The sequence below is a fragment of the Babylonia areolata genome, chromosome 16 (assembly GCF_041734735.1).
Source record: "Babylonia areolata isolate BAREFJ2019XMU chromosome 16, ASM4173473v1, whole genome shotgun sequence".
NCBI lineage: Eukaryota > Metazoa > Mollusca > Gastropoda > Neogastropoda > Buccinidae > Babylonia > Babylonia areolata.
In genome coordinates, this window is record NC_134891.1 from 20478364 (window position 1) to 20492362 (window position 13999).

At 44.7% G+C, this 13999-nt stretch overlaps 2 protein-coding genes across 2 annotated transcripts; one reads left to right on the plus strand and one right to left on the minus strand.

The window, feature by feature from the left end:
• Positions 1-1982: 1982 nt before the first annotated feature.
• LOC143290914 (hemocyanin type 2 unit a-like) lies at positions 1983-10387 on the minus strand. The gene is made up of 4 exons (XM_076600474.1): positions 10320-10387; positions 4644-4830; positions 3313-3528; positions 1983-2382 (listed from the first exon to the last, which is right to left on the minus strand). Coding segments are annotated over exons 1-4 (714 nt in total). The 5' UTR covers positions 10322-10387; the 3' UTR covers positions 1983-2073.
• A 58-nt stretch (positions 10388-10445) lies between these two features.
• Positions 10446-13154, plus strand: LOC143291222 (transmembrane protein 60-like). The gene is made up of 2 exons (XM_076600990.1): positions 10446-10716; positions 12903-13154. Exons 1-2 carry the CDS (start codon positions 10447-10449, stop codon positions 13035-13037), a joined length of 405 nt encoding a protein of 134 aa, XP_076457105.1. The 5' UTR covers position 10446; the 3' UTR covers positions 13038-13154.
• The last annotated feature ends 845 nt before the right edge of the window (positions 13155-13999 follow it).

The following is a 13999-nucleotide window of genomic DNA, read 5'->3' on the forward strand; positions in this document are numbered from 1 at the left end:
TTTGATCGTAAAATGAATACATTCGCAGACAGAAAAAAGAGGAAAATACACTGTGGCGCTGTACTTTGGCGACGCGTTCCGTCTGTGGAGTGCAGTTTGAATTTTCACACAGAAAAATCGTGTGACAAAAAAAAGTAATACAATACAGTGCAGTGTAATGCAATACAATTATATTACTCTTTTTGTCACAACAGATTTCATTGTGTAAAATTTGGGCTGCTCTCTCCAGGGACAGCGCATCGCTCGCTACACTGAGAGCGCCACCCATTTTTTGGGTAGGGGGTACTTTTTTCTGCCTGCAATTTTGTTTGCTTTCCTAACAAAGTGGATTTCTCTATAGAATTTTGCCAGGGACAACCTTTTTGTTGCCGTGGGTTCTTTTACATGCACGAAATGTGTGCTGCACATAGTACCTCGGTTTATCGCCTCATCCGAATGATATTAGCGTCCAGACCACCACTCAAGTTCTGTTGGAGGGGGAGAAAATACTGGCGACTGTGGGACCAGTGTGCTCAGATTCTCACTCCAATACAATACAATACAATTCAATACAATACAATGTGTTTCATTACGTACAGTTTCCATCAGAAGTTAATCAGTGATTGTAAAGGAAAAGAATCAGAAAAAAAAGAGAGAGGAAGGGACAGCTGAGGCAAAGAAACAAAGAGGTTTTGCTTAACCTCTCAGGTTTAACGAAGGAGAAGTTCATTTTGATTGATTGATTGATGTGTATACTTCTATAGCGCCTATCCTCGGTCAGAGACCAAGCTCTAAGCGCTTTACATACACGGGGACATTTGCACCACAGGCTGCCTACCTGGGTAGAGCCGACTGACGGCTGCCCGGCACTGGGTGCTCATCATTCGTTTCCTGTGTCATTCAATCAGATTTCAGACGCACACATATACACACTCAGACAGACATGTAACATTTTACGTGTATGACCGTTTGTTTGTTTTTTTTATTTACCCCGCCATGTAGGCAGCCATACTCCGTTTTCGGGGGTGTGCATGCTGGGTATATTCTTGTTTCCATAACCCACCGAACGCTGAGAGAAATCGGGATGAATAGCAGGGATTAGTTAGCAGTGTCCACGTCAACATAGAGGACAGAAGACAATAAGGAGAACGTTGTGCAATGATCAAGACCCTTAAGTGGAGTATTAGCGTGATGGCCTAGAATTAACCCGTTCGCCTAGGAAGCGAGAGAATCTGAGCGCGCTGGTTCGAATCACGGCTCAGCCGCCGATATTTTCTCCCCCTCCACTAGACGTTGAGTGGTGGTCTGGACGCTAGTCATTCGGATGAGACGATAAACCGAGGTTCCGTGTGCAGCATGCACTTAGCGCACGTAAAAGAATCCACGGCAACAAAAGGGTTCTTCCTGGCAAATTTCTGCAGAAATATCCACTGCGATAGGAAAAACAAAAAAAAAAAAAACTGCCCGCAGGAAAAAATGCAAAACCCCAGACCGCCACTCAACGTCTAGTGGAGGGGGAGAAAATACTGGCGGCTGAGCCGTGATTCGAACCAGCGCGCTCAGATTCTTCTTTTCTTTGTCTTCTCACTTTCATCATCTTCTCAATACTGGTGTGTGTGTGTGTGTGTGTGTGTGTGTGTGTGTGTGTGTGTGTGTGTGGTGTGTGTCAAGTCAAGTCAAGTCAAAATGATCTTTATTGAGGGTAAAAGAATAAGCTTATACAGCTTTTTTACATCCTGCCCTCATAAAAAAAGAAAAGAATTTTTTTTTTTTTTTTAAAAAGGAAGAAATGGGGGAAGTGGGGGTCTGGAAAAGATATATGGAAATAAACAATTACAAGAAATACACAAAAATTCTACCGAGAACAACAACAACAACAACAGAAATAATACAAGCGTAAATAGCAATAAATGTGTGTGTGTGTGTGTTGTCAAAAACCAGTTAAATGTGTCAAGTAAACTGGAGTAATACCATTTTAAATGAAAAGTCTTCCAAAAGACACACTCTATGAAGTATATGTGCTCTGAATACACTCATTTGTTTCTTTTCCTGTTGGATGGGGTAAAAAAAACACTCTGCTATGGCGTGATGTTGTCAAGAATGATGTCGTGTTCGTGGCTTGATGTGGTTTGGTGTGATGTGGTGTTCAGCGAGACTGACAGACAGACGGAGAGACAGACAGACCCCACGCACATTGACCTCAAAGTGACAGTACTCTTCCTGCTCCAAAGCGTCCAGCATCATGCTGAAGAGATGGGTCTTGCCGCCCGGGGCCACGTGCTCATACAGACGGTCGTCCACTGCACGTGCTGTGTGCGTGTGAACGTCGCCATGCTCAATGTCGGCGCTGAACCAGGAGTTCTTCTGACCAACACCCCCGGTGGGGTCCCGGTAGATCTGGTGCTGAAATCATAACACAGACTGCGTGTATCTCTGGTGCTGAAATCATAACACAGACTGCGTGTATCTCTGGTGATGAAATCACAACACAGACTGTGTGTATCTCTGGTGATGAAATCATAACACAGACTGTGTGTATCTCTGGTGCTGAAATCACAACACAGACTGCGTGTATCTCTGGTGATGAAATCATAACACAGACTGCGTGTATCTCTGGTACTGAAATCATAACACAGACTGCGTGTATCTCTGGTGATGAAATCACAACACAGACTGCGTGTATCTCTGGTACTGAAATCACAACACAGACTGCGTGTATCTCTGGTGATGAAATCACAACACAGACTGCGTGTATCTCTAGTGCTGAAATCACAACACAGACTGCATGTATCTATAGTGCTGAAATCACAACACAGACTGCGTGTATCTCTAGTGCTGAAATCACAACACAGACTGCATAACACACTAAGGTCAACATCACAGCGGAGACTGGACTGGCAAAGAGGTTTGTTTAATAGGGAACATTTTCAAACCACGCAAAATTGTTCGTTTTTTCTTTGAAAAGTTCATCAATATTACTTTGCCATGTTCGTTCTCTATCAGCAAGTAAGATATCATTCGAGAAAAATGAACACAAGAATTAACAACAACATTTTTTTTTTATGAGCATGTCTCAGCTTTCCAATGAAACGGCTGGGGATGTTCGGTCGGCGGGGGCCTGGAGGGCGGGGGCTGGGGGGACGTCACTCTTCTGTATGATCAATGGTTTCTGCACTGCAGTGTGAATTCATCTACAGCCCAGATAAGCCGGGACAGCAGTTGCCTCCTCTGCTGTTCTGATGGTCATTGTCAGACACTGCTAGTCATCATATATAGTAATTATCATGGATAACGGATAGCCATCATACATCAATATACCAAATGGCAACTCACCCGCACGAGCTCAGGCAGTTCGGTGATGGGCTGCGTCCAGTCCCAGTAGGGCACGCCAATGTTGGCCAGCCCTTTCTCCACCAAGGCCTGTTCAAACTGAACCACGTAGGCCCGGTGCCAGTGAGAGAAAGTGGGCATCCCGTGAGTACAGCAGGCGATGAGACGTCCGTCCTTCATGCGGCACTGAGACGGCTCCGCGTGGTACGCGGCCAAAGCCTGCAGATCAGTCAGTATTCTCGTGACGTAGTGATTTCTCGGGTTTTGAAAGCTGCATCTAGCGCCTAAAATCAATGAAAGATTTCGAACGATTTCAGAGGTTAATTAAAGAAACAACTGGTATGACCAGTCTTCCTTATTTACCCCGACATGCAGGCAGCCAGGATAATATATTTTCTTCTTCTTCGTTCGTGAACTGCAGCTCCCACGGTCACTCGTATGTACACGAGTGGGCTTTTATGCGTTTGACCGTTTTTACCCCCGCCATGTAGACAGCCAAACTCCGTTTTCGGAGAGTTTTAGTTTCAGTTTCTCAAGACGTCACTACGTTCAGATTTTGAAAGCTTCAACTAGGGCCTAAAATCAATGAAAGATTTCGACAATTTCAGAGGAGATTAAAGACACAACCAGGCTTAATTGATACAAAGGAGTTTCTCCATTACATTCAGCCTCTGTGAAATCGTCTCAGCTGCCCCTGAAATACGGGACAACGAAAAAGAAAGTGGGTTTTTTTTCTCTCGTGAGTTTTTTGCATAATGGAAAAATCATATCATTATCATTACACATTCTTGGTCTATAATAACAAACTCCTAAATCTGAAATACTTCATCTGAATATTGTCGTTATAGATATTAATGTCTGTTCAAATTTACTGCAACAAGTATGATTTCACGTTTGGGACATTGCAAAAATTCCTATGAAAAATACATATTTCACTATTTTGCATCTGATGAGACCATTTCTGTCATCCGTTCGTTTAAGAGAGAGAGAGAGAGAGAGAGAGTAATTAACGCCTGAATGCTGCCAGCACCTTGGTTTAACGAGACAAACCCAAACCCACTCGAACAAACATCTTTGTTATCGAATTTACTTACAGTCTCTGCTCCAGATTCTAGGACTAATATCATATCAAAAGCTTTACGGGGTATTCTGCTATCATCCATTGCAGTAATCTGGACCCCCAAAATGGATAGGCTACATTTAATTGCAGAAACTACATTTCGACAAATAGAGGGGGAGAGAGAGAGAGAGAGAGAGAGAGAGAGAGAGAGAGAGAGAGAGAGAGAGAGAGAGAGAGAGAGAGAGAGAGAAGGATGGAGGGAAAGATCCTGCACCTGAAATCCATGCTCAGTGTGATCATCTTCCAGTTTCTTGAGGACTGTCTGCAGGGTCAGAATCTCTTGTTCCGACAGGGAGTCCGCATTTTTCCGTACCAGTGAACCTGCCACAATGCGCAGTGTACACTCCGTCTTTAAACGGTTAAGTTTCTTGCAGTTGGACAGTTTTGGGGTTTCAGTAGACCTGCCATAATGCACACAGTTTCAGTTTCTCAAGGAGGCGTCACTGCGTTCAGTTCGGACAAATCCATATACGCTACACCACGTCTGCTATGCAGATGCCTGACAGTAGCATAACCCAACGCGTTTGTCAGACCTTGAGTGCATGCTTATAAATTTGTGTACCTATCAGTGTGGATTTTTAAAAAAAAATTTTATAATCTTGCCAGAGGACAACACTCTCGTGGCATGGGTTCTTTTTCAGTGTACCAAGTGCGTGCTCCACACGGGACCTCAGTTTATCGTCTCATCTGAAAGACTAGACGCTCACACGGTTCGATTTTCCAGTCAAACCGGCGGCGAATACTCTCCCACAAATCCGTAGATTATAGTATAGCAAAGGAACAACAATGCACAAGATTGTGACCGGAAAATTAAATGCATCACCAACATTAACTGAATAAATTTTCTGTAAATTAGTCACTGGCAGTTCATCAAGGAACCCCGCCTGAAAGTACACCCCAGTCCCAAGAATTTATCTGTTCAAATCCAGTCTGGTAGTTTACTCAGGCGCAACCTATGGAGCTCACTCCCAGAAACAAACAATACCATTGCCCAACCACCTTAGATGAAAAACGTTATACCTTTCCCAACGGGGGCTAAGCATAATGCGTTAGTGAGCTGCTCAGCTTATTGACACTGTTTGTCACTCGTGTACGGTTGACTGAGACTGAACCCCCGCCCCCCAACCCCGTCTGCGTGTGTCTCTCACTCCTATACATCAATTCTTATTCAGTATATTTTATTATTCTCTTTTTACTTTGTGTTAGTATTAGCATATTCATCAGTATTTGCAGCAGCATCGACGGACTGACATAGACACTATAAATTATATTCATGTGTATGTTGGAGGTGTGTGTGTTCTTTTCGTATGTATTTTATTAACACCATGCTTGTGTGTGTGTGTGTGTGTGTGTGTGTGTGTGTGTGTGTGTGTGTGTGTTAATTGTTCAGTCTTCTTTCCCGCTCTTATCATCACCATGCATATGACTTTAGCATTGTATAGAGCGTCAGGTCAGGTCATTAGATCTGCTACTGGTAACCTGTAATCCAGTACAACCTGTTCAGGGTCGGGTTGCCGACGACTAAACCGGCACTTCCACCGCTCCCTTCTGGGACTGGTGAGGCGGGTGGCTAGACACCCTTATGGAGATCCATAAAAGGGCGTCGGCTCGGGAGAGCCACCGACGGCCATCTAGCTCCACTGTGCTGTGTGCATGCCACACGCAGTTGGCCTCCGGGGTGTGTCTACCCATGTATGCGAAGTCTGGATCCGGCAGAATCTGCGGAAGAAACCTATCGGTTCAACGGAGAGGAAGGCGATTACAGCAACGCACTGTGGAGTGCAGAGAGCAAGATGAGACACCGAAAGGATATCTTGGTCATCCACTGCATCCGTGCTCATCCTCCAGTCGTCTCGACTTAGTCTTGCCACTGGAAATTGGTGGACCCGGACGAGAGAGTGAGGTTGACGTTGCGCAACTCCTCTTCACTTTAAACAAACTCATCGCGCAAGTCATCAGTCATCCAAAATGACCTTTCATCCTTCATTTCATCACCCCCAAGTCCTGTGGCGACAGGCGAGCGACGAAACGACAGGTGTGGGTACACTGGCAGTCGCAGCCGCAGACCTGCACGCAGGCGGCTCAGGCCATAGGGTCGTTCTTCGTCGACAGGAGCAGCGATGGAGCTCGGCAGCCGTCTGAGCGTCTGAGCAGCCCTCTTTAGGAATGCACTGCTCACCTCCCTGGCATGAGGAAGGGGCTAGAAAAGGTGCCCTAAAAATTGCCTGCTCCATATCACCCTGGCCAGCATATCGCGGCTGGCGGGGACCCTACATCAGCGGTCGAAACAAAGAGAAAGAAAAGAAAAAAACAAGGATCGTTCCTCTCACCATTGGTGCTTGGAACATAAGGACTCTCCTGGACAGAGATAACGCGGACAGACCCCAAAGGAGAACAGCACTAGTTGCATCCGAACTCGCCAGATACAACATCGACATCGCAGCCTTGAGTGAGACTCGGCTTGCAGGCGAAGGCGAGCTCTGTGAACGGGGATCTGGTTACACCTTCTTCTGGAGTGGACGAGGAAGCGAAGAGCGACGTGAGGCTGGCGTTGGTTTTGCAGTAAAAACAGCACTTGTCAGCAAGCTAGCTGGAATCCCAAAGGGAGTCAACGATAGGCTTATGACCATGAAACTCCCACTGGCATCTGGCCAGAAGCACCTCACCATTGTCAGTGCCTACGCCCCAACCATGACCAACCCGGATGAAGTGAAGGCGAAGTTCTACGAGGACCTTCACTCTGTCATTGCTGCCATCCCTAAAGCAGACAAGCTCATCATTCTTGGGGACTTCAATGCTAGAGTTGGCTCTGACTACATCTCCTGGGATGGAGTGATTGGAAAACACGGTGTGGGCCACTGCAACCCAAATGGATTGCTTTTGCTTCAGACCTGTGCAGAGCACGAACTGCTGATAACCAACACAGTTTTCTGCCTCCCCACCCGTAACAGGACGTCATGGATGCACCCTCGCTCAAAGCATTGGCATCTCATCGATTATGTCATCGTCAGGAAAAGGGATAGGCAAGATGTACGTGTAACAAAGACCATGTGCGGCGCCGAGTGTTGGACAGACCATCGTCTTGTAGTCTCGAAGTTGAATATTCGAATCCAACCCAAGAGACGCCCCCAAGGCCAGAAGGCTCCAAAACGGCTCAACATCGCTAAGCTGAAAAGCATCACCATCAAACAGTCCTTTGTGGAGCTGCTGGAAGATCGTCTGGAATCCGCCTCTCTGGACAACCAGAATGTGGAGTCTGACTGGAGGACCCTGCGTGAGCTGATCTATAGTACAGCTTCAGAGACCCTGGGACCCATGACCAGAAAGCACAAAGACTGGTTTGATGAAAACTGTGATGAAATCAAGCAGCTTCTGGATGAGAAACGCCGTCTGCATCAAGCCCACCTGAGCAACCCAAAGTCCACATCAAAAAAGGATGCGTATGATGCCATCCGCAGGACTGTTCAGCAAAAGTTACGCCAGATGCAGGATAAGTGGCTGAGTGACAAAGCTGATGAGATCCAGGGATATGCTGACAGGCACGATATGAAGAGGTTCTATGATGCCTTAAAAGAAGTCTACGGCCCCACATCCTCAGGATCATCCCCCCTCCTCAGTGCAGATGGGAATACCTTGATCACCGAGAAGGAGAACATTCTCGAACGATGGGCTGAGCACTTCAACAGTGTCTTAAATCGCCCTTCCTCCATAAATGATGAAGCCATAGACCGTCTCCCACAAGTCCCCATCAACGAAGCACTGGACGATCCGCCAACACTTCTTGAGACCCAGAAAGCAATCCGTCTGCTATCCAGTGGCAAAGCACCTGGCTCAGACTCCATACCAGCAGAGGTCTACAAGGATGGAGGCACTGTGCTGACTGAGAAGCTTCATCAGCTGTACTCACTCATGTGGAAAGAAGAGACGATCCCCCAGGATTTCAAAGATGCATGTATCATTCACTTGTACAAGCGAAAGGGGAACCGGCAAGCCTGTGATAACCATCGGGGCATTTCCTTGCTCTCCATCGCAGGCAAGATACTTGCCAGGATCCTACTTAACCGCCTCACAGCACACCTTGACCAAGGTCATTTGCCTGAGAGCCAATGTGGATTCCGGAAAGAGCGCGGAACCACTGACATGGTGTTTGCTGCAAGGCAGCTGCAAGAGAAATGTCAGGAGCAAAATGCTGATCTGTTCTCCACCTATGTCGACCTCACTAAGGCCTTCGACACCGTGAGTAGAGAGGGACTGTGGAAGATCATGGCCAAGTACGGATGCCCTCGGAAATTTATTTCCTTGGTCAGCCAATTCCATGAAGGCATGCAGGCTCGAGTCCAGGACAATGGTGAAACATCTGCTCCTTTTGCTGTCACAAATGGTGTCAAGCAAGGCTGCGTCCTGGCTCCAACGCTGTTCAGCCTCATGTTCTCTGCAATGCTTACTGATGCCTTCAGAGATGGCGATGTTGGAATCGGCCTAAAGTACCGAACAGATGGCAAGCTGTTTAACCTCAGAAGGCTTCAAGCAAAAACGAAGGTCATGACAGACATCATCAGAGACTTTTTGTTTGCTGATGATTGTGCCCTCAACGCTGGATCTGAAGCTGACATGCAACTCAGCGTCGACAAGTTTGCCACTGCCAGCAGGAACTTCGGCCTTACCATCAGCACGAGGAAAACTGAAGTTCTCCATCAGCCAGCCCCAGGGAAACCCTACGTTGAGCCCAACATCACAGTCAACGGTCAGAGACTCAGTGCGGTGGAGCGGTTCACATACCTTGGCAGCACACTGTCACGAAATGCGACCATCGACGATGAAGTGAACGTCAGGATTGCAAGAGCAAGCGCAACTTTTGGTAGACTCAATGCAAATGTCTGGAACAGAAGAGGCATTAGTCTTGAGACCAAGCTAAAGGTCTACAGAGCAGTAGTTCTCCCCACACTACTGTACGCCTGCGAAACTTGGACAGTGTACCAACGACATGCCAAGAAGCTGAACCACTTCCACACAACATGCCTCAGGAAGCTACTGAACATCAAGTGGCAAGACAAGACCCCAGACACAGAGGTGCTCGCAAAAGCCACCCTTCCCAGCATCTTCACCATCCTGATGCAGTCCCAGCTTCGCTGGGCTGGACACGTGGCGCGTATGCCAGACCATCGGCTGCCCAAAAGGCTCTTCTATGGCGAGCTGCAACAAGGGAAGAGATCACACGGAGGTCAGAAGAAGCGCTTCAGAGATACTCTGAAAGTCTCTCTGAAAGCGTTTGATATCAACCCTGACTCCTGGGAGGAATCTGCAGTGGACCGTGACAAATGGCGCGCTGCTGTACACAAAGGCGCCAGGTTGTGCGAGGCCAACAGGACTGCTGCAGCTGTTCAGAAGAGGCAGGCCAGAAAGTCACGGGCAAACAAGCTCCCTGACAATGATATGCCTGTCTTTGTCTGCCCCAACTGTCAGCGAACATTTCGTGCGCAGATTGGACTATTCAGCCATCTGCGCACTCACAGATAGATTCATGAGCATCCTTCCCCCCACCCCACCACCACCCTCCCCCCATCCCCCATCCCCCATCTGGATGACAACGATGGTCATCATCGATCTCGATGGACACACCACCAAGTGTAGACCCTGTACATGGCGGGGACTGGATGTTAAAAGAATTAATAATGACATATATATATTTAAACATATTAAAATTAAAAAATAAATGAATTAATAAAATAACTATATTTATATATCAAGGCACCGCACCAGTGCTTAATATCCGTATAATCGTCGAAAATAAAGAATGTTGTCTAGTTTTGTCACATTGAAACAGAAATTGAACATTAGCCTTATGTGAATCCCGTTGTCTTGATTTCAGGCACAATAATAACAAACTTACATTATCTTTCTTTTAACTGTTATATTTATGTCATTCACAACTTTGTGTTTCGGCAAAGTCTTCGTCCTTCATCTTTCCACGAAAAAAGCTATCAAGGGAAATTACTCCTATTAACAGAGAATACAAAATGGCAGTGATACAGAGAGCACTGTTTACATGGTTCACAGCTTTAGACTTCCTCATATTCTTGGTGCTGAAGCTTGATGGCAAAATCAACTGGAACTGGTTCCTGATCTTCACACCATTATGGGTGTTCGATCTGGTCGTGATAGTTTACCTAACTGTCAACGCTATCATTCACTGTAAAAATGGCTACGATCGAAGAAACCATTCAGACCTGTCAGTGCCAAGAAAAATCTGGTTTATTGCAGCTGTATCATTAAAATTATTGTTTCAGGTAAGAGTAGATTATAATATCCTGTTTTATAATTCTGAATGGAGGGACCTATTTTAACGACAATTTGTATGCATTGTTGAACCAAGAGATAATCTGTGGCAGACAAAGATACAGATACAGATACAGAAGTTGGGACTATAATAAGCCTCACGGCTTTTCCACGTCCCTTCTTGAAATATGTGTTTTGGTGTTTGCATTTGCATGCTAATTTGCCTGTCAATTAATTGTCAAAATCATATTTCAGAGCTACTGATCTGGGGTCGTTATCCAGAAGATTTTTGAAGTGGGTTACAGTGTTAGTGATTTTGTTACATTTAATATTGCATTCCATCCTTTAACAGCTCTGATGCTGAAGGATGATTTGCGAACATTTGTCCAACAAAATTATGTATAAAAAATAGTATTTGAACTTCTGGTTATATCAGGTTTGTTAGTTGAGATTGCCTTTTTAATCAGGGATACCAAGTTATATTTCCATGTTCAGCTTTATTTCTAGTCTTGGTCGTACAATAGTCTGATAGAGGTTAGTAAATATATCTTTATCCATAAAAGTAAAAGTTCTCCTTATTGGGTATACTCCTTATAATACCCAATATCTTATTCGCTTTATATTAAAAAAAAAAGTTTGTTTATAGCTGACTGAATGCATCAAAAGACAAGTTTTGATCAAATATTACACCCAGGTCTTTTTCCTCAACACACTCCGAAATAACACTTCATTCCGCTGGTAATAAATAAAATGGAAATGCTGACAACCTTTGCCTAGTAAGCTAGTACAGTTGTACTGATTTCTTATTCTTCCAATTTAGTTTGAGTATCGTTCATCACTCTTTTTGTGTGTGTGTGTGTGTGTGTGTGTGTGTCACACTGCACATGTTGTGCTGATAATATTTTTTCCATAACCACGAGATGCTGTCAGTTCACTTATTGCAGGATCTTATGTGTATAAAGGGGACGGGACACTTGCAGGTCTGCACATAATTATATTGATCTGGAAGACTGGGGAAAAAATTATTCTCTCCCCATTAAGCACTCCTGCACTGATATCTGAATCAAACCCTAAGATCAAAAGTCTAGCACTCTGTTAATCCCCAGCCACTTTGCTATGGCATCATTTTCTTGGATTTTTTTTTTTTTTTTTTTTTTTTTAGAATAATATAACTGGCCTATCAGTGTAGACTGTAGCTGTACAGCTTCATAAATATATTTATGTTGATGGCCCTTTTATCTGCTTCCCTATCCTCTCCAATGTGGAGTTCCTAGAATGTGTGTGTATATTATATATATGATATACATACACACACACACACACACACACACACACACACACACACACACACACACACACACACACACATATATATATATATATATATATATATATATATATATATATATATATATATATATATAATCTTACCAGTTTCAATATTTTCTGTCAGTCAGTGAAATTGTGTTCCCTGATTTTACTGTTTTCACCATTGTAAGAACCATGTTTCTTGAACACAAATATCTAAGTTTACTTTCTTTTGCCAGATGCTGTTGTATGTTTGTTTGCTGTTGTTGTTTTTTTAGCTGGTGCTTTTGCTATATCCAGCATCCCCACTTCCCCCCCCCCCCACCCCCACCCCCCACCCCCAAAAAAGCTCTTTATTTAATGCTGTAAAGAAAAAGGTTCATAAACAAAAGATTTAATTTCAAATCATATATATCTGTTTATATCTGTTTCTAAATGTAATGTTGGATTGTGTACAGGTTCTGTACAGTAAAATAGTGGATAAAATAGTGGATGTGTGAATGGAAAAGCAGTTTGTCCATGTCCACATCCATTTTGTGAACGTCTCAGTGTGTGCGCATGGCAGAACATTTTACAATGTTTTGGTGCTTTTGATTTCCCCTCTCCCCTGATTATCTGATATGAGCAAGGCTTAAGTCAATAAACCATTTGTCTTCTCTCTCTCTATAGATAGATAGATAGATAGATAGATCGATACTTTCCAGTTAATTACTATTTTAACACTTTGTTACACTGACTACACTGTGGTCCACTGGGGCACCCAGTAGGTGTCTAATTCCTGTCAGATTCTTGAACATGATTTGGGGGGAGGGGGTTGTGTGGGGAGGCCGGGGGGGGGGGGGATATTTTTCTTTTTAATTCTGACGAAATTGATGTGTTTGTGTTGCAGTTGCTGCTGTGTCTGAGGCTGGAATACATTGCCTCCATGTCCCTGTACTACATCATGATTCCTTTCTGGATTCTGACTACGGTGTCTGCAGTGGACATCTTCAGGGGACTGGTTAATGTGCATCGTAGGGGGTGACACACACACACACACACACACACACACACACACACACACACACACACACACACACACACACACACACACACACACACACACACACACACACACACACACACACACACACACACAGAATGAACTTTGACACTTCAAATTATGCAGACTTACGCCTGAGTTCTCAACCTGTTACCACACACACATGGGTTGTTGATTCCTGTAGTCTGCAGTGCGTGGCAGACTTGGATGATACAAGGACATGATACATGTACAAGGGTATATTGTATTGCATTGCAATACTTTTTGTCATAACAGATTAGTCTGTTTGAAATTCAGGCTGCTGCCCACAGTGCAATGTCACTTTCTTTTTTCTTTCTTTTTTTCCTTCTAATTTTCTTCTGTGTGCAAGTGTATTTGTTTTACTACAAATTCCATAGAATTTTACTAATTCTACAGGGACAAATGTCTTGCTGTCGTGAGTTCCTTTACGTGTGGTAAGTGCTTGCGCTTGCTGCAGTTTGTCGTCTCATCTGAAAGACTGGCAGTCAGACCATCTCTCAAGGACTAGTAGATGGAAGAGGGGAAGAGTAAAGAAAAAAGATCCTGGTCCACATATCGGACTTGAACCGGTGCACACTCGCTTCCTAGTTGGGCGCATTACCACTGGGCCATCTCTCAGTCCATGATATTGTGTGTTCTGTGGTCATCCTGCAGGCTTTGGCACTGTATATTACGTTTGTATATATGTATGATAGTCAGTCATGTCCAGCTAAAACCATCAGGACAGCAGAGGAGGCAAATGCTGTACAGCTATCTGGGCTAGAATTTCATTTTGAGTGTCTTGCCCAGGGTACATCCTTACTCTCTCGGTCAAGACGCATTCAAGTCAGTATTAGGATGTCCACCATAGGCCAATGAGCCACCAAGGCTGCAGCACTAAGAGCCAGTAGCAATCTTGCCTCCTAGTTTGAGAGTCACAGTCC

Coding starts and splice junctions, on each gene's coding strand:
- LOC143290914 (XM_076600474.1), bottom strand. Junction 3,529..4,643: donor ACACTGAGCATGGATTTCAG/GTGCAGGATCTT, acceptor ACTGATCTGCAG/GCTTTGGCCGCGTACCACGC. Junction 2,383..3,312: donor AACTGCCTGAGCTCGTGCGG/GTGAGTTGCCAT, acceptor TTATGATTTCAG/CACCAGATCTACCGGGACCC.
- LOC143291222 (XM_076600990.1), top strand. CDS start 10,447: ATGGCAGTGATACAGAGAGCACTGTTTACATGGTTCACAGCTTTAGAC. Junction 10,717..12,902: donor CATTAAAATTATTGTTTCAG/GTAAGAGTAGAT, acceptor TTTGTGTTGCAG/TTGCTGCTGTGTCTGAGGCT.